General features: G+C 37.1%; 1 protein-coding gene and 2 long non-coding RNA genes across 5 annotated transcripts in view; 2 read left to right on the forward strand and 1 right to left on the reverse strand.

The window, feature by feature from the left end:
• The window catches only part of LOC144304847 (uncharacterized), a 22,463-nt gene extending 19,391 nt beyond the window's left edge, over positions 1-3,072 (reverse strand). Inside the window, exon 1 of the long non-coding RNA XR_013371837.1 lies at positions 3,039-3,072. This is a non-coding gene — a long non-coding RNA (uncharacterized LOC144304847). The remainder of the gene's footprint in view (positions 1-3,038) is intronic.
• The window catches only part of LOC144304846 (uncharacterized), a 133,224-nt gene that overhangs the window by 38,775 nt on the left and 76,939 nt on the right, over positions 1-17,510 (forward strand). For all 3 annotated transcript variants that reach the window (XR_013371834.1, XR_013371833.1, XM_077883441.1), the window contains one exon: positions 830-891. Coding sequence is in view for 1 of the 3 variants with exons in the window: in XM_077883441.1 (XP_077739567.1) it covers positions 830-891 (62 nt within the window). In the remaining 2 variants the exon portion in view is untranslated. The remainder of the gene's footprint in view (positions 1-829; positions 892-17,510) is intronic.
• On the forward strand, positions 2,592-13,023 carry LOC144304848 (uncharacterized). The gene is made up of 3 exons (XR_013371838.1): positions 2,592-3,182; positions 9,750-9,857; positions 12,739-13,023. It is a non-coding gene; the product is annotated as an uncharacterized LOC144304848 (long non-coding RNA).

Consider the following 17,510-nt stretch of genomic DNA (forward strand, 5'->3'; position numbering starts at 1 on the left):
ACATTTGTAGACTAAAAAAAGTAAATAAATGTCTTGAATGTTTGAAAACTTGTTCAGAATGGTCAGTCATATATAATATCAAATTAAATTGCAAGTGACTTAGGCTGAACTAGGTGTTTAATCAAAGTGTATAGTTCTAAAAATTAATTTTTAAATTTTTATTTATTAATTAATGCATATTCATTTAATAAGGTATACATCGGAAGGCATGAAACATAGAGTTGTAGAGGATTTTCTCCATAGAGTTGTAGATTTATTTATTAAAGAACAAAAACACATTTTCTTAAATCTCTGTAAATTCTCATTAGCAGTAGCTAATCTGCACATAGCCAATTATTATAAAGCTAATAATATAATAAGACATTTTAAAATATTGATTGATTGATTGATTGATAGATTTCGTGTAAGCAAGGGGAGGAGCAGAGGGAGATGGAGAGAGAGAGAATCTCAAGTAGACCACCTTGAGAGCACAGAGCCCAAAGTGGAGCTCAACCTCACAACCCTGACATCATGACCTGAGTCAAAATCAAGAGTCAGATGCTTAACTGGCTGAGCCACCCAGTCGCCCCTGATAGGATTTTTTGAAAGTCCACTTATAAATGTTGCAGTGAGAGAAACTTCCTACCTTGTAGCAATGCTGGCTACTATACTCCTCACCCGATTTGGGGGCTCCCATGAATTCGTGCCACCACACACTGTCATCTTTCGTCTAAGAGCGGCGTCCTTCCTAATACTCAAGGTTCAAGACATGATCATCAGAGCTAACTGAACACTTCCCATTTAGCTGTTGCCAAAATTCACTCCTCTCTCATTTTTATATTTGCTCTAGGAATGATAGGATTACCAATCGGCCATTAAATGAGTGTGTTTCCATCAGAGACATCACAATGTGTGAGTATACTGGGATCGTTTTAAAAAATTATAAAGAATGCAAGCACGCTTTTTTTTTTTCATGTAACAATGCAGTCATGGTTGATGAGCTGAAATAAGCTCTAATTCAGACGAAGCTTTATAAGCCTTTATCTTTATTGCATCCTGTTAACGTCATGCTTCACTTCTGCTTCTCTAACACAGATCATGATATTTTATCCTAACTCCCTATCACTGGGATTTAACAAATCATAGTATCTATATTTCGTCAAAGAGGCTGTCTTTTTTTGGGGAAACATAATATCATAGTTTATAGTTGAGTTGATGCTTTAATTAAAGTCAAATTTTGATATTGAAGCATTGAAATGCAGTCCAAACTAAATTATTTCCATTCCAATTAACCTTGATTGCTGAAATCTAGCCTCTTAGATTAAATCTCCTCTGCATTGCCCTGATAAGATACAGATGTTGCCATCCACCCTCCCCAACTCATGGGCAGTTCTGTTCATTAAAATGATTAGCAAATTTGATTTTAAAGGCAGATGCTCCGAAAGCCTTTTTTAAAAAGGCAATCTCTTTTGAAAAATACAGTGCAGACAAATGCTATGTTTGGAGCCGGAAGGGATTCATTTGAATCCTGCCTTTAAACTCTATTAATTTGGCAAATTAATAAACATCTCTCAGCCTGAAGATATTCCCTAGGAATGGTGAATATAATAATAAAACCTAACATATATTAGGCACTTCTTATCTTTCAGGAAATGTTCTAAACACTTTACATTTGTGTCTTTTAAACACACAATAACCATATCAGATCTGCGTTACTAAATCCTCATTATCCAGATAAGTTAATTGGAGATAATAATATCTGCCTCTCTCATTCTTTACAGTTGCAGAAAAGATGCATTTAGTTGATGCGAATAAATATGTCTCTTCAGTACCAAGAAGTACCACAGGATAGAAATTACCGTTGTTTTTCTCCTGCCACTGCCCCTTCTCCCCCCGACCCCCCCTCACTGTGCTGTAGATCACTTGTCCTGTTCTCGAATGTATTAGTATATACCTTTATCTGCTGAAGATTTGAAACAGCTTCCATCTTCAGAGAATCACTGGATCAAGGGATTACAGCAGTACAATTTTACAAAAAAAAAAAAAAATAATAATAAGTAAAATAAATAAATAAATAAATACCCAGAAACTTGTGAAAAAGTCCTCTTGGTGTGAGACTTTAAAATGGGATACGATTTATGAAAAATAATATATATATATTTGGTCATTCAGAAAACCAAAAATATTTCTTATATATATTATTTTTATAATAAATTTATTTTTTATTGGTGTTCAATTTACCAACATACAGAATAATACCCAGTGCTCATCCTGTCAAGTGCCCCAGTGTCCGTCATCCAGTCACCCCCACCCCCCGCCCTCCTCCCCTTCCACCACCCCTAGTTCGTTTCCCAGAGTTAGGAGTCTTCATGTTCTTTCTTATATATATTAGATCTTTGTTCAAGGCTCCTTACTCAAAGCTCCCCAAACCCTTGGCATTTCCTAAGTGTTGAGAGTGATCAAGGTATCTTTTGTTATGTGAATGAGGTGAATTTTGAAAAGCCCCCTAGGTAACCTGAGGATGGTGGCTGGCTGCCTGGAGAGCCAACGCTGTGGTTAGAGGGTTGGAACCTTCTGTCCCACCAATGACCCTCCCAGGAAAGAGAGGGGCTAGATTGAGCGCAATCACCATTGCCTGATGACTTAATCAATCATGCCTGCGTAATGAAGCCTCTAGAAAATTCCAAAAGAATAGGCTTCTAGTTTCTAGAGTTGGTGGACATCGGGGGTCTAGAGTTGGTGGACATTGGAAATCACTATGTCCAATATGCCTGGGGCGGGCTTGGCAGCCTTATCCCTTTCCCCCACACCATGCCCTGTGCATCCCTTCCATGGGGCTTTTCCTGAGTTACATCCTTTTAAAATAAACGGGTGATCTAGTGAGTGAAGTGTTTTTCCTGAGTTTTGGGAGCACTCCAGCAAATTAATTGAACCCAAGGAGGAGGCCACGGGAACCTCTGATTTATAGCCAGTTTGTCAGAAGCACAGGAAACAACCTGGACTTGCAACTGGTATCTGAAGTGGAGGTGGGGAGATATTTCGCAGGACTGAACACTTACCCTATGGAATCGGATGGTGTCACGGTGGAATCTGATGGTGTCACAGTGGGGTTAGCTGGAATTGCAGGGACTTGCTTGGGGGCCCTGGGGACTTCTGCCCCCACCCCCCAACACAGTGGAATTGGGTCCAGAACCCTCTTTAAGGTCTGTGGTAAGCAAGTTATAAATGAGAGCAAAACGTATACATTTGAATTTCTTCTAACTAGATATACTGACCATAACCCAAAATAATGGTGTTTGTTTGTCATTATCTCAATTCTCAGCGAACAGGTTTCACGGTGCATATCTACTACCGATAAACAGCCCCTCCACTTCAAGGTAGTCTGAGGGACCCGTAGCTTTTAGTAAGTCATAGAATTAGTAAAGTGTTTACAGACCATACATCATCCAGATGTAATAGAAAGTATCTTCAACCAAAATTCCTAACAACTCATTTTCTAAGGTAAAAACAACTCATTTTCATTCACGCTAAAGAGCTTTAGTATTAGAGCCAGAAAGGTTTCATCAAACAACCCCAATGGTGTTCTCTAGCTGGAAGCCTGAATTTAAAAGTTTAGAAGTATGATTTTATATTTATTTTCTCCTTATATATTTTGAAGCCTCTGACAGATTAGTACAATAATGTGACGTGTTAGAATCAGATTCATAAAGTAAAATAAATCACTATGTCCAATATCCACTCATTTATTCATTCAGCAACTATTTGTTGAGTCATTGACTGTGCCAAACTTTTTTAATGGGGAAATAAGCTTGAGTAAGTCATATTCCTGGCTTCCAGGGGCCCAAAGTTTAGTGGCGAAGGCAGATATAAAAACAGAAAATGCAAGATAACAAGGAAGGAACCAAAACAGAAGTCTGTACAGGTTATGATAAGATAACTTTGTGACCATAACTGAGGGTATATGGTTGATGTCAGGGAAGGTATCATGAAGGTCCTACATGCTTTGCATCAAAGAATGTAAGTGGTTTAGAGTCACCTGGGTGGCTCAGTCGATTAAGCCCCTGACTCTTGATCTGGGCCCAGGTCATGGTCTCAGGGTCATGGTCCTGAGATTATGCTGCGCATCAGGCTCTAGCACCAAGCACGGAGCCTGCTTAAGATTTTCTCTCGTCCTCTCCCTCTACCCCTCTGTCCTCCCTGCTCTCCCGAACGTCCACACTGTCTCTCACAAAAAAAAAAAGGAAAAGAAAAAAAAGAAAAGAAAAGAAAAAGAAAAAGAAAAAGAAAAGAAAAAGAAAACGAAAAGAAAAAGAAAAAGAAAGAAAAAGAAAAAGAAAAAAAGAAAGAAAAAGAAAAAGAAAGAAAAAGAAAAAGAAAAAGAAAAAGAAAAAGAAAAAGAAAAAGAAAAAGAAAAAGAAAAAGAAAAAGAAAAAGAAAAAGAAAGAAAAAGAAAAAGAAAAGGAAAAAGAAAGGAATATATGTGATTTAAACAAGTGCTGTCTACAGAGAGGGAGGAGGGCAGCGCCTGAACAGGAAGGGAGACGAGGCCCAAGAAGTGCAGTGGATATAGGGGCAAAAGAGCATTCTGTGTGTAGAATTACAGAAAGTGCCTCTGGATTAATGACAGAGCCTGAAGCAGGGAGTGGTGGGCCTCAGAGCCCGTGAGGTAACTGAATCCCTTAACGCTGTTGAAGAGGACTTTTATGGACCACTAGGGTCTTCCATTCAGGCTCCTCCAGCCATTAAACCCTGGTCTCACCAGGTGTCTTGGGTTCCTCCCTGCCTCGCTCCACTGGGTGTGCACCCTCGTGTCCTCCCCATCTATGAACATCCTCGCCACTGACTTCACGGTTGTCTCCCTTCAGATCTCAGCTCATGTATCAGTTTCATAGTGAATATTCAGATGATTCTCTGCCCAGAATGAGTCACCTGCTTTGTTTTGTGCTATCACAGAAGTTTCTTCTTTAACTTATACTTATTTGTATATTATTGGATTAAAGAAGGTTAGAATGTTTCCCTTGGGGCAAGTGGTGGGCTCAACGGTTGAGCATCTGCCTTGCCCAGGGCATGATCCCGGGGTCCTGGGATTGAGTCCCTCATAGGGCTCCCTGCATGGAGCCTGCTCCTCCCTCTGCCTGTGTCTCTGCCTCTCTCTGTGTTTCTCTCACAAATAAACAAAAATAAAATCTTAAAAAAATTAAAGACTATTTCCCTCATAGACCTTAAGCTCTCTGAGAACAGGAACCAGTTGATTTTGTTCTTCAGTGCTTACTCGAGTGCCAAAAACACAGTAGGTCATTAATAGATATTTAATGAATGATAGCTTATAAAATAATGCCTGGTGTGGTTCATATGCATCCATAATGCATACTATATAACCCAAATACATGGTGTAAAATATCTGATATATGTATGTATATAGCATTTAACATGTAGAAGGAGGAGGTTGCTGGCCACCCGCCTGGCAGACATTTTGCAATTCAACTTAAGGATAAAAACTCCAATTTTATTGAGGCCAGTGACTGTGTAGAAGACTTTATTCCCTTGACTCCATCGCAGTTAGTTGTGAGACATAAGCAGACGTGTTATCTGAGACTTCTCAGAAAGTTTCCTAAAGAGAGCTGACTTAACTGGGTTGTGTCCCAATTTTTCTTACTCCCCACACTTTTTCTTCAGAGCTGCTTAAAGCTTGGAACCTGATGTTCTGAGATATCTTGGATTGTGACATGACCTTAAAGATGGGAGCCGTGGGTTACAATGAGGCGCCAGAAAGATTCGAAGACGTCAGGTCTAATGACCAGTCTACTTTTGTAATTCTTTTTTTTTTTTTAACCTAAAGAAAACCCCAAATTTATACCACTCTTGGTAAAATTATTCTAGTTGCAATGAATAGATATTGTCTAATGGGGGGAAAAAGGATGAGTAACCAGACAGGAATGGTTTGAATTGTTGACTAGTAAAACGGTGATGTTCTAGAGGTGAGAGCGGAGGGATGTGCTAATGGTGGAAGCCATCATGAAGCAATGACCCATAATGAATTGTGATGGACTAAATTTGGCCAAAGGTGGGACACACTTATTGTACTGTTTCCTAGGAGGATGGTTACAATAATAGAACGTTCTGAGAATGTGTACTTCTGGGTAAATATGAAGTTTCTAGAAGATACACTAAAGTCTTACCACCAACAGATGACCAGTCAAGGTGTTCAATATATGCAGCCAGGATATTAAGACTCAGGGGACACAACGCATAAGTTTATGGAAGCATGTCCTAAACATTTTTGGTGAGGGATTTGGAGAGAATATGGTGCTGGTGAATGTGAATCCCCTGCTGTCGAGTGCTCACCAGCCTGCTCAGAAATGGTCTCTTCATTTAAAACTTTTTTTCATTTTATTTTTATGAAAAATTCACATAACATAAATCTATTTTCAGATCTATGAAAATAAATTAGTGGCATAAATTGTTATGCCACTAACAATTCGGTAGCATTCAGTACATTCACGAAGTCGTGTAAACTATTATTTCTAACTATTTACAAGACATTTTCATTGCCCCCAAATAAAACTCAACGCTTACTGAGCAGGCTTCCCCATGTCCTGTTTGCCCCCTGACCCTGCTACCAACCGCCTGTCTGCGTCTGTCTCTATGCACTTACCTGTTCCGGACATCTCGTGAGAATGGTGTAATATATGATATTTTGTGTTTTCTTTCGCTTAGCATAATGTTTTTGAGGTTTATACTCATTGAGCAGCATGTATCAGTACCTCCTCCCTTTTCTATGGCTGTTTCTTTGTTCTTCAAACTCATCTTTTTGATTTACACGTGGAATGATACATTTGCTCTCCTTTCATTCATTCGGTTTCACCTAGATCCACCAGGCTCCCCACTGCCCTTGACATAAACCATGCGAATCTCCCACGTTGATGTTTTTGCTAATTCAATTCCAAATACTTGTGCTCCCTTCCTCTTCCATATTCGAGTTCTTCTTATATTGCACAGCCAGCAACTAGCCTACCCTTTCCATTGAAATTCACGTGCTGTTACTCAGAAAAAAAAAAAAAAAAGTGCTTTGAAAATTAGTCCTGTGATAAGATGTTCTGTCAATGAAATGTTATCAGAATATGTCATACTCTCCATAGAGTGAAGGCTTCTTACAGGCAGAACTCATGTAATTTATTTCTACATCGTACTATAAAGAGTCCCCAGTACATCGCAAGTGATTGAAAGAAAAAAAAAAAAAACAGTTTATGGGCTTCAGAAACCATTAAAGTTGCATTGTTGTATTTCCCTATTTGCAAACTGGCTGCATGTAGGGTATTACAATTTACTTGTCGAAGACCTAGCTTCAAGGGATGGCGGGATAGAGGTTAGTGTTCTATTACTTTGGACTAAAGTTTTTGCCCAAAGATTCATTTCCTTTTCTTTTCTTACTTTCTTTTTTTTCCATTTCTTATTAGTAATTGGCAGAGCAGAGCCTGAAACGTGAGCTTTTACCTATAGAGTGGGCATGTATCTCTGTCCAAAAGCTTAGCGTAAGCCGAGATGCATAATTTTCTATATTTTTTACAACTCAATTTACTTTGAAGTCTATTTGGTTTGAATGTTATAAACTTAATTAAATTGAGATTTGTGGGACTTGTCTAGTAATAAGATGTATATGATGGGAGTGGCACTTCTCCTCCATCTTATATGGCCATTCAGAAAGCTGCAGAGATTTCCATCAACGTATTAACAGGCTTCAAAAATTGTTGCTTAGTCATTCTCCTTCCTATCAAGAAAATGTCAAGTCCCATGGTTCTTTCGCTCTTTTTCTTTTTCTCTTTCTTTCTTTCTTTCTTTCTTTCTTTCTTTCTTTCTTCCTTCCTTCCTTCCTTCCTTCCTTCCTTCCTTCCTTCCTTCCTTCCTTCCTTTCTCTTTCCATTCTTGGAAAACTGTGACCTTTTTTGGTTCCCATACCATGCTGGAGCACAGAAGAAACTTTGCCAAGTACCTCAGTTGCCTATACACCTGATGTAGCCAATTTTCTTTTAGGGTCTTGCAGTCTTGATTGAATTTGATATGCAAAATGGGGAAAAGGTTTCTGTTCTTGGAGCTTATAAACCTATATTTATAAAAATATTAGCTGTATAATTGACACATGAAATGGTAAAACAGCTAAAGTGCACAAAGTGGTGGATTGATATATGGGTACTTTGGGAACAATTCTCCCCATCTAGTTAATTAAAACATTCATCAATTCACGTACTTATCTTTTACTTGGTGAGAACATTTAAGTTCTCCCCTCTTAGATCATTTATATTATACAATACAGTGTTATCGATTATAGTCTCCATGTTTTATATCTGATCCTCAGAACTGATTCATCTCATTTCTATTTTTTTAAAGATTTTATTTATTTATTCATGATAGTCACACAAAGAGAGAGAGAGAATGGGGGAGAGACACAGGCAGAGGGAGAAGCAGGCTCCATGCAGGGAGCCCGACGTGAGACTCGATCCTGGGTCCCCAGGATCGCGCCCTGGGCCAAAGGCAGGCGCTAAACTGCTGCGCCACCCAGGGATCCCTTATTTCTATTTTGAATGTGTGTTACAGCCTACTCACCCCCAGGCCCAGCACATGTAACAAGGGACTAATCAGTATTTATTTAACAATTACTTCTTTTTGAATCTCCCCACCCTTCCAGCCCATAGATCTTTTTCTACTGCAAATAAATATAATGAGGGATGATGGTAGGTGAGATAGGAAGTTGCTCTTCCCCAGAGTATAATCTACTAGAGCTTTAAGCCATTCTGTCCTCTAAAATAATAAACTTTTGAGATTCAAAATCCAAGAGACGAATACATCTTTCTATTCCTGCTTTCACTGAGGAATATCTTTCCATAAGATATGCTGAGTGCCATAAGGCTACTCAGCATGTGCCTGGACAGAGATAAGGAGAGTCATAGACAAACTACTGATAGTTTAAGAATATATCTCCATCACACTTAACAATGGACGTTTCAGATATACTGAGCTTGAGCTGAGATTGTGTGTTGAATTCCCTTTAATCCTTTGTCAAAGATCAGGTGACCATTTGTATGGATCTATTTAATGTTCTCTGTTCTGTTCTATTCGTCTATGGCCTATTGGTCTCTTCTTTTCCAATGCCATGTTGACTTGATTACTAAAGCTGTATAGTAAGTCTTATAAAGTCAGGAGTATTAGTCCTCCAATGTCCTTCAGTAATTTTTGGTAATTCTAGGTCCATAGAATCAGTTTTATTGCATTTACAAAATAATTTGCTTGAAGTTTTTATTGAGATTATGTTGATTCTATGAATCAACTTGGTAAGAATTGGCATCTTAACAATAATGAGCGTTCTCATTGATGGGCCTGGCCTATTTCTGTATTTTCTTAGATCTTTGATTCTGCTTATTAGAGTTTCACAGTTTTAGGCATATAGATCATGTGCATATTAGAGTTACACCTAAGTATTTCGTTTTTTGGTATTATTATCAATTATACATATATGATATATAATGTATATCTTTTAACATTTCAAATTCAATTTGTTCTTTGCTTGTATATAAGAGAGTAATTGACTTCTGTATATTAAGTTTATACTCTAAGACTTTGCTGTACAAGTATCCTTATTAATTTCAGAAGGATTTTTTAAATCAAGTTTTGGGGTGATTTTCTATAGTATGTCATTTGTGAACAAAAACATCTTACTTATTCCTTTCAGTAGGTATACCATTTATTTTCCTGTCTTGTATCATTGTACTCTTTAGGACTTTCTAGTATGATAATGAAGAGGAGTGGCGAAAGAGGATATTTCCAATCTCAAGGGACAAAAGCAAATTCCTCACTTAAGTATGATGGAAGTTGTAGCTGTTTTTGTAAGTGTTTTTTATCAAGTTCAGGAAATTTCCTCTTTTCCTAGTTTGCTGAGAGTTTTTGCCATAAATGGGTGTTGATTTTTTAAAAATTATTTTCTGCATAATTTGATATTTTATTTTATTATTTATTTATTTTAGAGAGATAAAGACTTAGGGGGGTGGCAGAGGGAGAAAGAAAGAATCTCAAGCACAGAGCCCAACATGGGGCTCGATCTCATGACCCTGAGATCATCAGTTGAGCCAAAACCAAGTCAGATGCTTAACCAACTGAGCCACCCAGACACCCCATTTGATATGATATTTTAAAAATGTATTCCTGTTGATGTGATATATATGGCTACTAATATTTGAATCAATTATTTAATTACACCTAAATAAAATTAAAAATTCAACTCTTCAATAACACTAGCCATATTCTAATTGCTTGATAGTCACATATGCCTATCATAGCAGACAATATAGATATAGAATATTTCCATCATCAGAAAATCCTATCGGACAGTGCTGTTTATAGAGACATTTCTAAGGCTATGTGTTTTACATTGTTCTTCAGAAGAGATCTAAAGAGCAAAATTTAGCCCTACTTGCCCACAATGATAACGACCTTAAGAACACATGCTTTAGTGGATTTTGCTTTGTTCTCTAGCTCATTCCCAGCTTCCTCACATCTACTTTCTGAGATGACAACCAATTAAACTATTTACACTGAAATCCTTGTCTCAGGCTCTGCTCTGTGGGGAAGTCTAATTGAGAAAGATAGCATCTCAATATTTGTTGATTCTGGTTAGAAAAATGCCATGATGAACTGAGATGCAGACAGAAATAATATCACTATAATAAATTATATGTATGAATTCCATTCACTTGGAGGGGTCTCATTTTATACAGGGTGGTCATTAAACCTCTCTCATAAGAAAATTAAAAGAAATGAAGGTGTAAATTATAACTGTAGGAAGAGTTTTTTGATTAGAGAGAATGACGGGGATAATTGTCCTGAAGTGAAATGTTTGGTGAACAGTAAGGTTGCCAATGAAACTCTGGGGAAGGGAGGAAGAAGAGGGTGGTAAAAGCTGAGATATGTTTTCAGGCCCCAGGATTCGGTTCTTACTCTATATAAGCCGGGAGCTCAATCCTGGCTTTTGAGCAGAATACTAATAAGTTCTGACTTATATTTTAACAGGGACACTCTGATAGTTTCTATAAAATGTGGATAATAATATTATTAATAACTAAAATATGTGTTTACTACATGCCAGGTCCTACCTAAGTGCTTCCCATTCGTTAGTCCATGTAATCCTCACAGTATAACAGGGAGATGGGCTATCATTATCCCATTTTATAGATGAGGAAAATAAAATATAGAGAGGTTAAGTAAGTTCCCCAAAGTTGCATACATAATAATTGATAGACAATCTGGCTGTAGTGCCGTGGTTGGTCTTACCAACTATATAACATGTTGGTTGAGCATATTACATTTATTGGAATAAATAGATGTATTAATTAAGAAATATATTATGAATAATAATGGAGATGATCTACATGAAAGACTTAAAAGAAAGGTCTGGCACATAGTGCTCAGCAGTGTTGGCGATCATCTCCCTGTGTCATTTCTGATCATTCTCACCTTAACTTTTATATATAAGCCATATGGCACCTCGTGCAGTTGGCTTAGTATTTATGCCTTCCCTTGCCCTTGGGTCTTTGCAAACATCATTTTATCTTTAACTCCCTCTTTACCGAGGTAAATTTTAATCTTTCCCTGGTAAATGTAAGATATGAAACTCCTAAATCTGCTGAAAGACCATGAGGTAATTCTGTTATGTATTATCTAAGGTCATATACTTTGTTTATCAAATTTATCACAGTTTATTTCAATATCTTATGTAACTGTTTGAATTCTGCAAGGGTGGTAAGTTTCCCTCTGAAACAAAGCAATAATCTCCTGTGCTTGTAACTCATTTTTGAATATGTTTCAGACATTTAATGTGAATGAAATTTAATGGGCAATTCTCCCTTAAATAACAAATGGATTCAAGCTGAAATTATTTCCCTATTAAAAAGTTAGTATTAATGTTAAAGTCGGATTAATTATGTATCCATTCCTTTATTTACATACATGCTTCCAATTAAATTGAGAAATTATGGTAAATTTTATAGGAAGTATGAGACAATATATTTATAAGCATCAAAATTAACAAGTTTCCTCCAAAATTAACAAAGTTTCTTTAAAAAAAAAACAGATTTAGACTGAAAGAATCGGCATAACATAATAAATGTATAATTTTTAAATCAATCAAGATTTAAATCTAAATCGTTACCACTTATCTTCAGCAAGACATTTAATTATCTCAAGCCAAAGTCCTTTTGTTCTTTTTTGTTTTTTTTTGTCTTCTTTTGTTTTTTGAGGTTGGGGCTGAGGGGCAGAGGAAGAGAGAATCTTAAGCAGGCTGTATGCCCAGTGCAGAGCCGGACACGGGGCTCAATTTCACCACTCTGAGACCAGAATACATAAAGAGCTCTCAAAACTCAATAAATAGCAAAGGTTTAGAGGCTTCCTGGCTGAATTGCGAGTTCCATGTGGGAGGAAGCATGTTGGTGCTAAACAGAACGCCTGCTCGTAGTAGGTCCTTAATAAATGTGTGGAGTAAATGTGCAAATGAAAACACGTGCCATGGTTATGAAGTGAATTGTGCTCCCCTCAAATTTATATTTTGTATCCCTAACTCCTAATAAGACTATAGTTGGAGGTAGGGCCATTACGTAGGTAATTAAGGCTAATTGGGGTCATAAGGGGTGGGGACTTAATCCAATAGCCTTGGTATCCTTGGAAGAAAGGGAAGATCTCCCTCACTCCATCCCTTTCCCTCCTCATTCCATGAAGGCACAGAGAAGCCATAATGACAACATCATGAGAAGGTGGCCAACCACAGAGAAAGAGAGGCCTTACCGGAAACTAACCCAGACCTTGATCCTGGACTGTTAGCCTCTGTGCTGTGAGAAAATGAAGCAATGACTGCAGTTCAAGCCACCCAGGTTGTGGTATTTTGTTATGAAAGCCCTAGCAGACTAACACAGCCATCATCAACAAATTATACATCTCTTTTTTCCCCTTAGGAATCATATTATTCTTAATTTTTTGAGGTTAAGAGCACCATTAAAAATATATTTTTATAAATATACATATATATGTTAGCATTTCTCTAGAATTTATGAACACACTGCGTATATAAACAATATAAATGGCAATAATGCATTAAAAATGCTTTGCACAGTTATTAAACTATTCCATAATATTCCTAAGCATTACTATCTCATAAGAATTTTGGTTGTTTGAATCTGGTATGTTAGAGAATGACCCGGGCTCTAAAGGAAAATAAAAACAAAGTTAATCATACTTGGTGTTGCTTGTAAGCTCTAGTTTTATTTTATTTCTTTCTGAACTGCAATGGACCATAAACCAAAAAGCAGTAATATTTTCTAAAATGGACTGCAATATGATATTGCAAGTTTACTCTAAAATCCCAAGAGACCTACAGATAAGAATCATGATTTTCCCATAATAATAATGGAATTGGCATGAAAACAATGTGAAATTATGAACCAACTGCCAAAGCTCTTATATTAAAAAAAAAATGTCTTTTGCATTTGAACAATAAAACCTTCAGTAATCATGACAGTTAAAAAGCAAAATGTTGCTCTTGAACAATGAAGTAATTCTCAGAATGTGTTTAGGCCAAGGGCATCTGCGTAAAGTTTATTGCTCTAGGAATACAAAAAGAATACTATTATTTTGTTCTACTTTTACAGAAAAGCTGTTTCCTATTGAAATATTTGCTGTGGCTGGTAGAGCTGGAATGTCTTATTTGTATTTTTTTCCTAAAAAAAAAAAAAAATCAACAAAATCCATGGCCCATTTTATATTTACCAAGGAGATCACCAAAAAAAATCAACCTTAAAACTTTTATGTCCAGTGACTATAAGAGTATATTTTATCTGGATAAATTTCACTTTAGTGCTACTAAGCCTGATGCTCTGTAAAAAGAAACCATGTTTAGAGCATATGGCCCTGTGTGTGTGTGTGTGTGTGTGTGTGTGTGTGTGTTTCTTTAATATCGGTATCTCCGTTATTTAACTACAAAATCCGTATTGGTGATAGCATTGATATTCTTCAATTTTGAGTGAGTCCCATCTAACCAAGAAGGTGTCTTACTCTTTTACCTACGGTATTAGTCTGCCTCATGCCAAAGGCAGTTTGAGCAGTTTAACAAATATCTCAAATCTTTACCAAAAAATCTATAGGGCAAGAATTATCTTCACTTGACACATAGTATCACTGGGGTAATGTGCTAGGGCTGTAAACCTACCTCCAGTGGAGATGCAATTAGATCTAAATACATATTTTATCATAGCCTGAGTGATTGTCACAAAATAGTAAACACTCATATCATATCAACCTCTCATGTCATTTGAAGAGGTATCATCATGATCGGTATAGCAAGACCTCTTAGGATCTCTTTGGAGTCGAAAAATTTTTTTAAAGATTTTATTTATTTACGAGAGAGAGAGAAAGAGAGAGAGAGAGAGAGAGAGAGATAATGAGTGTGGGGGGGGCGGGGCAATGGGGGAAGTAGAGGGAGAAGCAGACTGCCCCTGAGCAGGGAGCCTGACACCAGGCTCCATCCCAGAGCCCTGAGACCATGACCTGAGCCAAGGAAGCTGCTTAACTGCCTGAATCACCCACCAGGCACCCCAAAATTAAATGATTTAATTTAACTTTTCTGAACATAATGGTATTTATTTTATTTGAATTTCTTATTTATTGACTTTTTTTCCAAGGTTTTACTTAAATTACAGTTAACATACAGTGTAATATTATTTTCAGGTGTAGAATTTAGTGATTACATACAACAGCCCATGCTCATCCCAAGCGCCCTCCTTAGGGGTGCCTGCATGGCTCAGTGGTTGAGCCTGGGATCAAGTCCCACATTGGGCTCCCCTCAGGGGGCCTGCTTCTCCCTCTGCCCGTGTCTCTGCCTCTCTGTGTGTCTCATGAATAAATCAATAAAACCTTAAAAATAACAAACAAAAATAACCAAGCGCCCCCCTTAATTCCCAGCACCCATTTAGTCCACCCCCCACCCACGGCCCTCCAGCAACCCTCAGTTTATTCTCTATAGTTCAGAGTCTGTTTTATGGTTTGCCTCTTTTTTTTCTTTTTTGTTCATCTGTCTTCTTTCTTAAATTCTACACATGAGTGAAATCATATGGTATTTGTCCTTCTCTGACTGACTTATTACGCTTAGCGTAATACACTCTGGCTCCACCCATGTCATTGCAAATGGCAAGATTTCATTCTTTTTGATGCCTGGGCGATATGTCATATTTATATATTTATTTATATTTCTTTTATATTTATATTTTCTATTTATTTTCTATTTATTTTATATTTATTTTATATTTATTTTATATTTATATTTTATATTTATATTTATATTTATTTATATATATTTATTTATTATTATATTTATATATATCACCTCCTCTTTATCCATTTCATCAGTCAGAGGTCATTTGGGCTCTTTGCATAATTTGGCTGCTGTTGATAATGCTGCTATGAACATTGGGGTGTACTATCCCTTCAAAGTAGTATGTTTGTATCCTTTGCATCCCCAGTAGTGCAATTGCTGGGTCGTAGGGTGGCTCTATTTTCAACTTCTTGAGGACCCTCCACACTGTTCTCCGGAGCAGCTGCACCAGCCTGGGTTCCCACCAACAGTGCAAGAGGTTCCCCTTTCTCAGCATCCTCACCAACACTTGTCATTTTCTGTGTTAATCTTAGCCATTCGGACTGGTGTGAGGTAACCCTTGTAGTTTTGTACATGAGGTCTCATCGGGATTTTGACTTCTATTTCCCTGATGATGAGTGATGTTGACCATCTTTCCATGTGTCTGTTGGCCTTCTGTACGTCTTTGGAAAGATGTCTGTTCATGTGTTGTGCCCACTTTTTAACTGGATTATTTGTTTTTTTGGGGTTGAGTATGATAAGTTCCTTATATATTGTGAACACTAACCCTTTATCAAATACATCACCCGCAAAAATTCTCCCGTTAAGTAGGTTGCATTTTAGTTTTGATCGTCTTCTTCACTGTGCAGAAGATTTTTATTCCGATGAGGTCCCAAAAGCTTATTTTTGTTTTTGTTTCCTTTGCCTCAGGAGACATGGCTAGTAAGAAGTTGCTGATGTCAAAGAGGCGACTGCCCGTGTTCTCCTCTCAGATTTTAATGGTTTCCTGTTTCACATTTAGGTCTTTCATCCATTTTGAATTGTTGTCTGTGTGGATAGTGTGAGAAAGTGGTCAAGATTCATTCTTGTGCACGTTGCTGTGCAGTTTTCCCAGCACCATTTGCTGAAGAGACTGCCTTTTTCCATTGGAGATTCTTTCCTGCTTTGTCAGAGATTAATTAACCATATAGTTGTGGGTCCATTTCTAGGCTTTCTAGTCTGTCCCATTAACCTATGTGTCTATTATTTTTGTCAGGACCATCCTGTTTTGATCACTACAGCTTTATAATATAACTCGATGTCTGGAATTGTGATGCTTTCAGCATTGCTTTGCTTTTTCGAGATTGCTTTGGCTATTCAGGGTCTTTTGTGGTTCCATACAAATTTTAGGATTGTTTGTTTTAGTTCTGTGAAGAATGTTGATGGTAGTTTGTTAAAGATTGCCTTATATGTGTAGACTGCTTTTGGTAGTATACATTTTATTTATTTTTAATTTATTTTTATTTATTTTTTTATTTTATTTTATTTTTTGTTTTGGTTTTTAACAACATTTTTTTTTCTAATCCCTGAACATGTTTTCCATTCCTTTGTATCATCTATTTCTTTCATAAGTGTTTTATGGTTTTCAGAGTACAGGTCTTTTAGGTTTGCTCCTAGGTGTCTAATGTCTTTTGCTGTAATTATAAATAGGATTGATTCCTTGATTTCTCTTTCTGCAGCTACATTACTGGTGTATAAAATGCCACAGATTTCTGCATTGATTTTGCATCCTGGGACTTTACTGAAATCGTGTATCAGTTTTAGCAATTTTTTGGTGGATGGAGTCTTTCGGGTTTTCTTTAGAGAGTATCGTGTCATCTGCAAATAATGAAAGTTTTACTTCTTCCTCGCTGATTTGAATGCCTTTTATTTATTTTTGTTGTCTGATGGCTGGGGTTAGGACTTCCAGTACCGTGCTATATAATAGCGATGAGAGTGAACATCTCTGTCTTGTTCCTGACATCTTGTTCCTGACCTTAGAAGAAAAGCTCTCAGTCTTTCCCCACTGAGGATGATATTTGCTGTGATTTTTCATAAACAGCTTTTATGATATTGAGAAGTGTTCCCTCTATCCCTACACTCTGAGGAGTTTTTTTTTTTTTTTTCCTGAGGAGTTTTAATCAGAATGGATGCTGTATTTTGTCAAATACTTTCTCTACATCTATTGAGAGGATCATATGGTTCTTATCCTTTCTTTTATTAATGTGGTGTGTCATGTTGATTGATTGGTGAATATTGAACCACACTTGCAGCCAAGGAATAACCTCTACTTCATCGTGGTGAATGATTCTCTTAATGTACTGTTAGATTCTATTTACTGGTATTTTAT

This window comes from Canis aureus, chromosome 34 (genome assembly GCF_053574225.1).
Source record: "Canis aureus isolate CA01 chromosome 34, VMU_Caureus_v.1.0, whole genome shotgun sequence".
Taxonomy (NCBI): domain Eukaryota; kingdom Metazoa; phylum Chordata; class Mammalia; order Carnivora; family Canidae; genus Canis; species Canis aureus.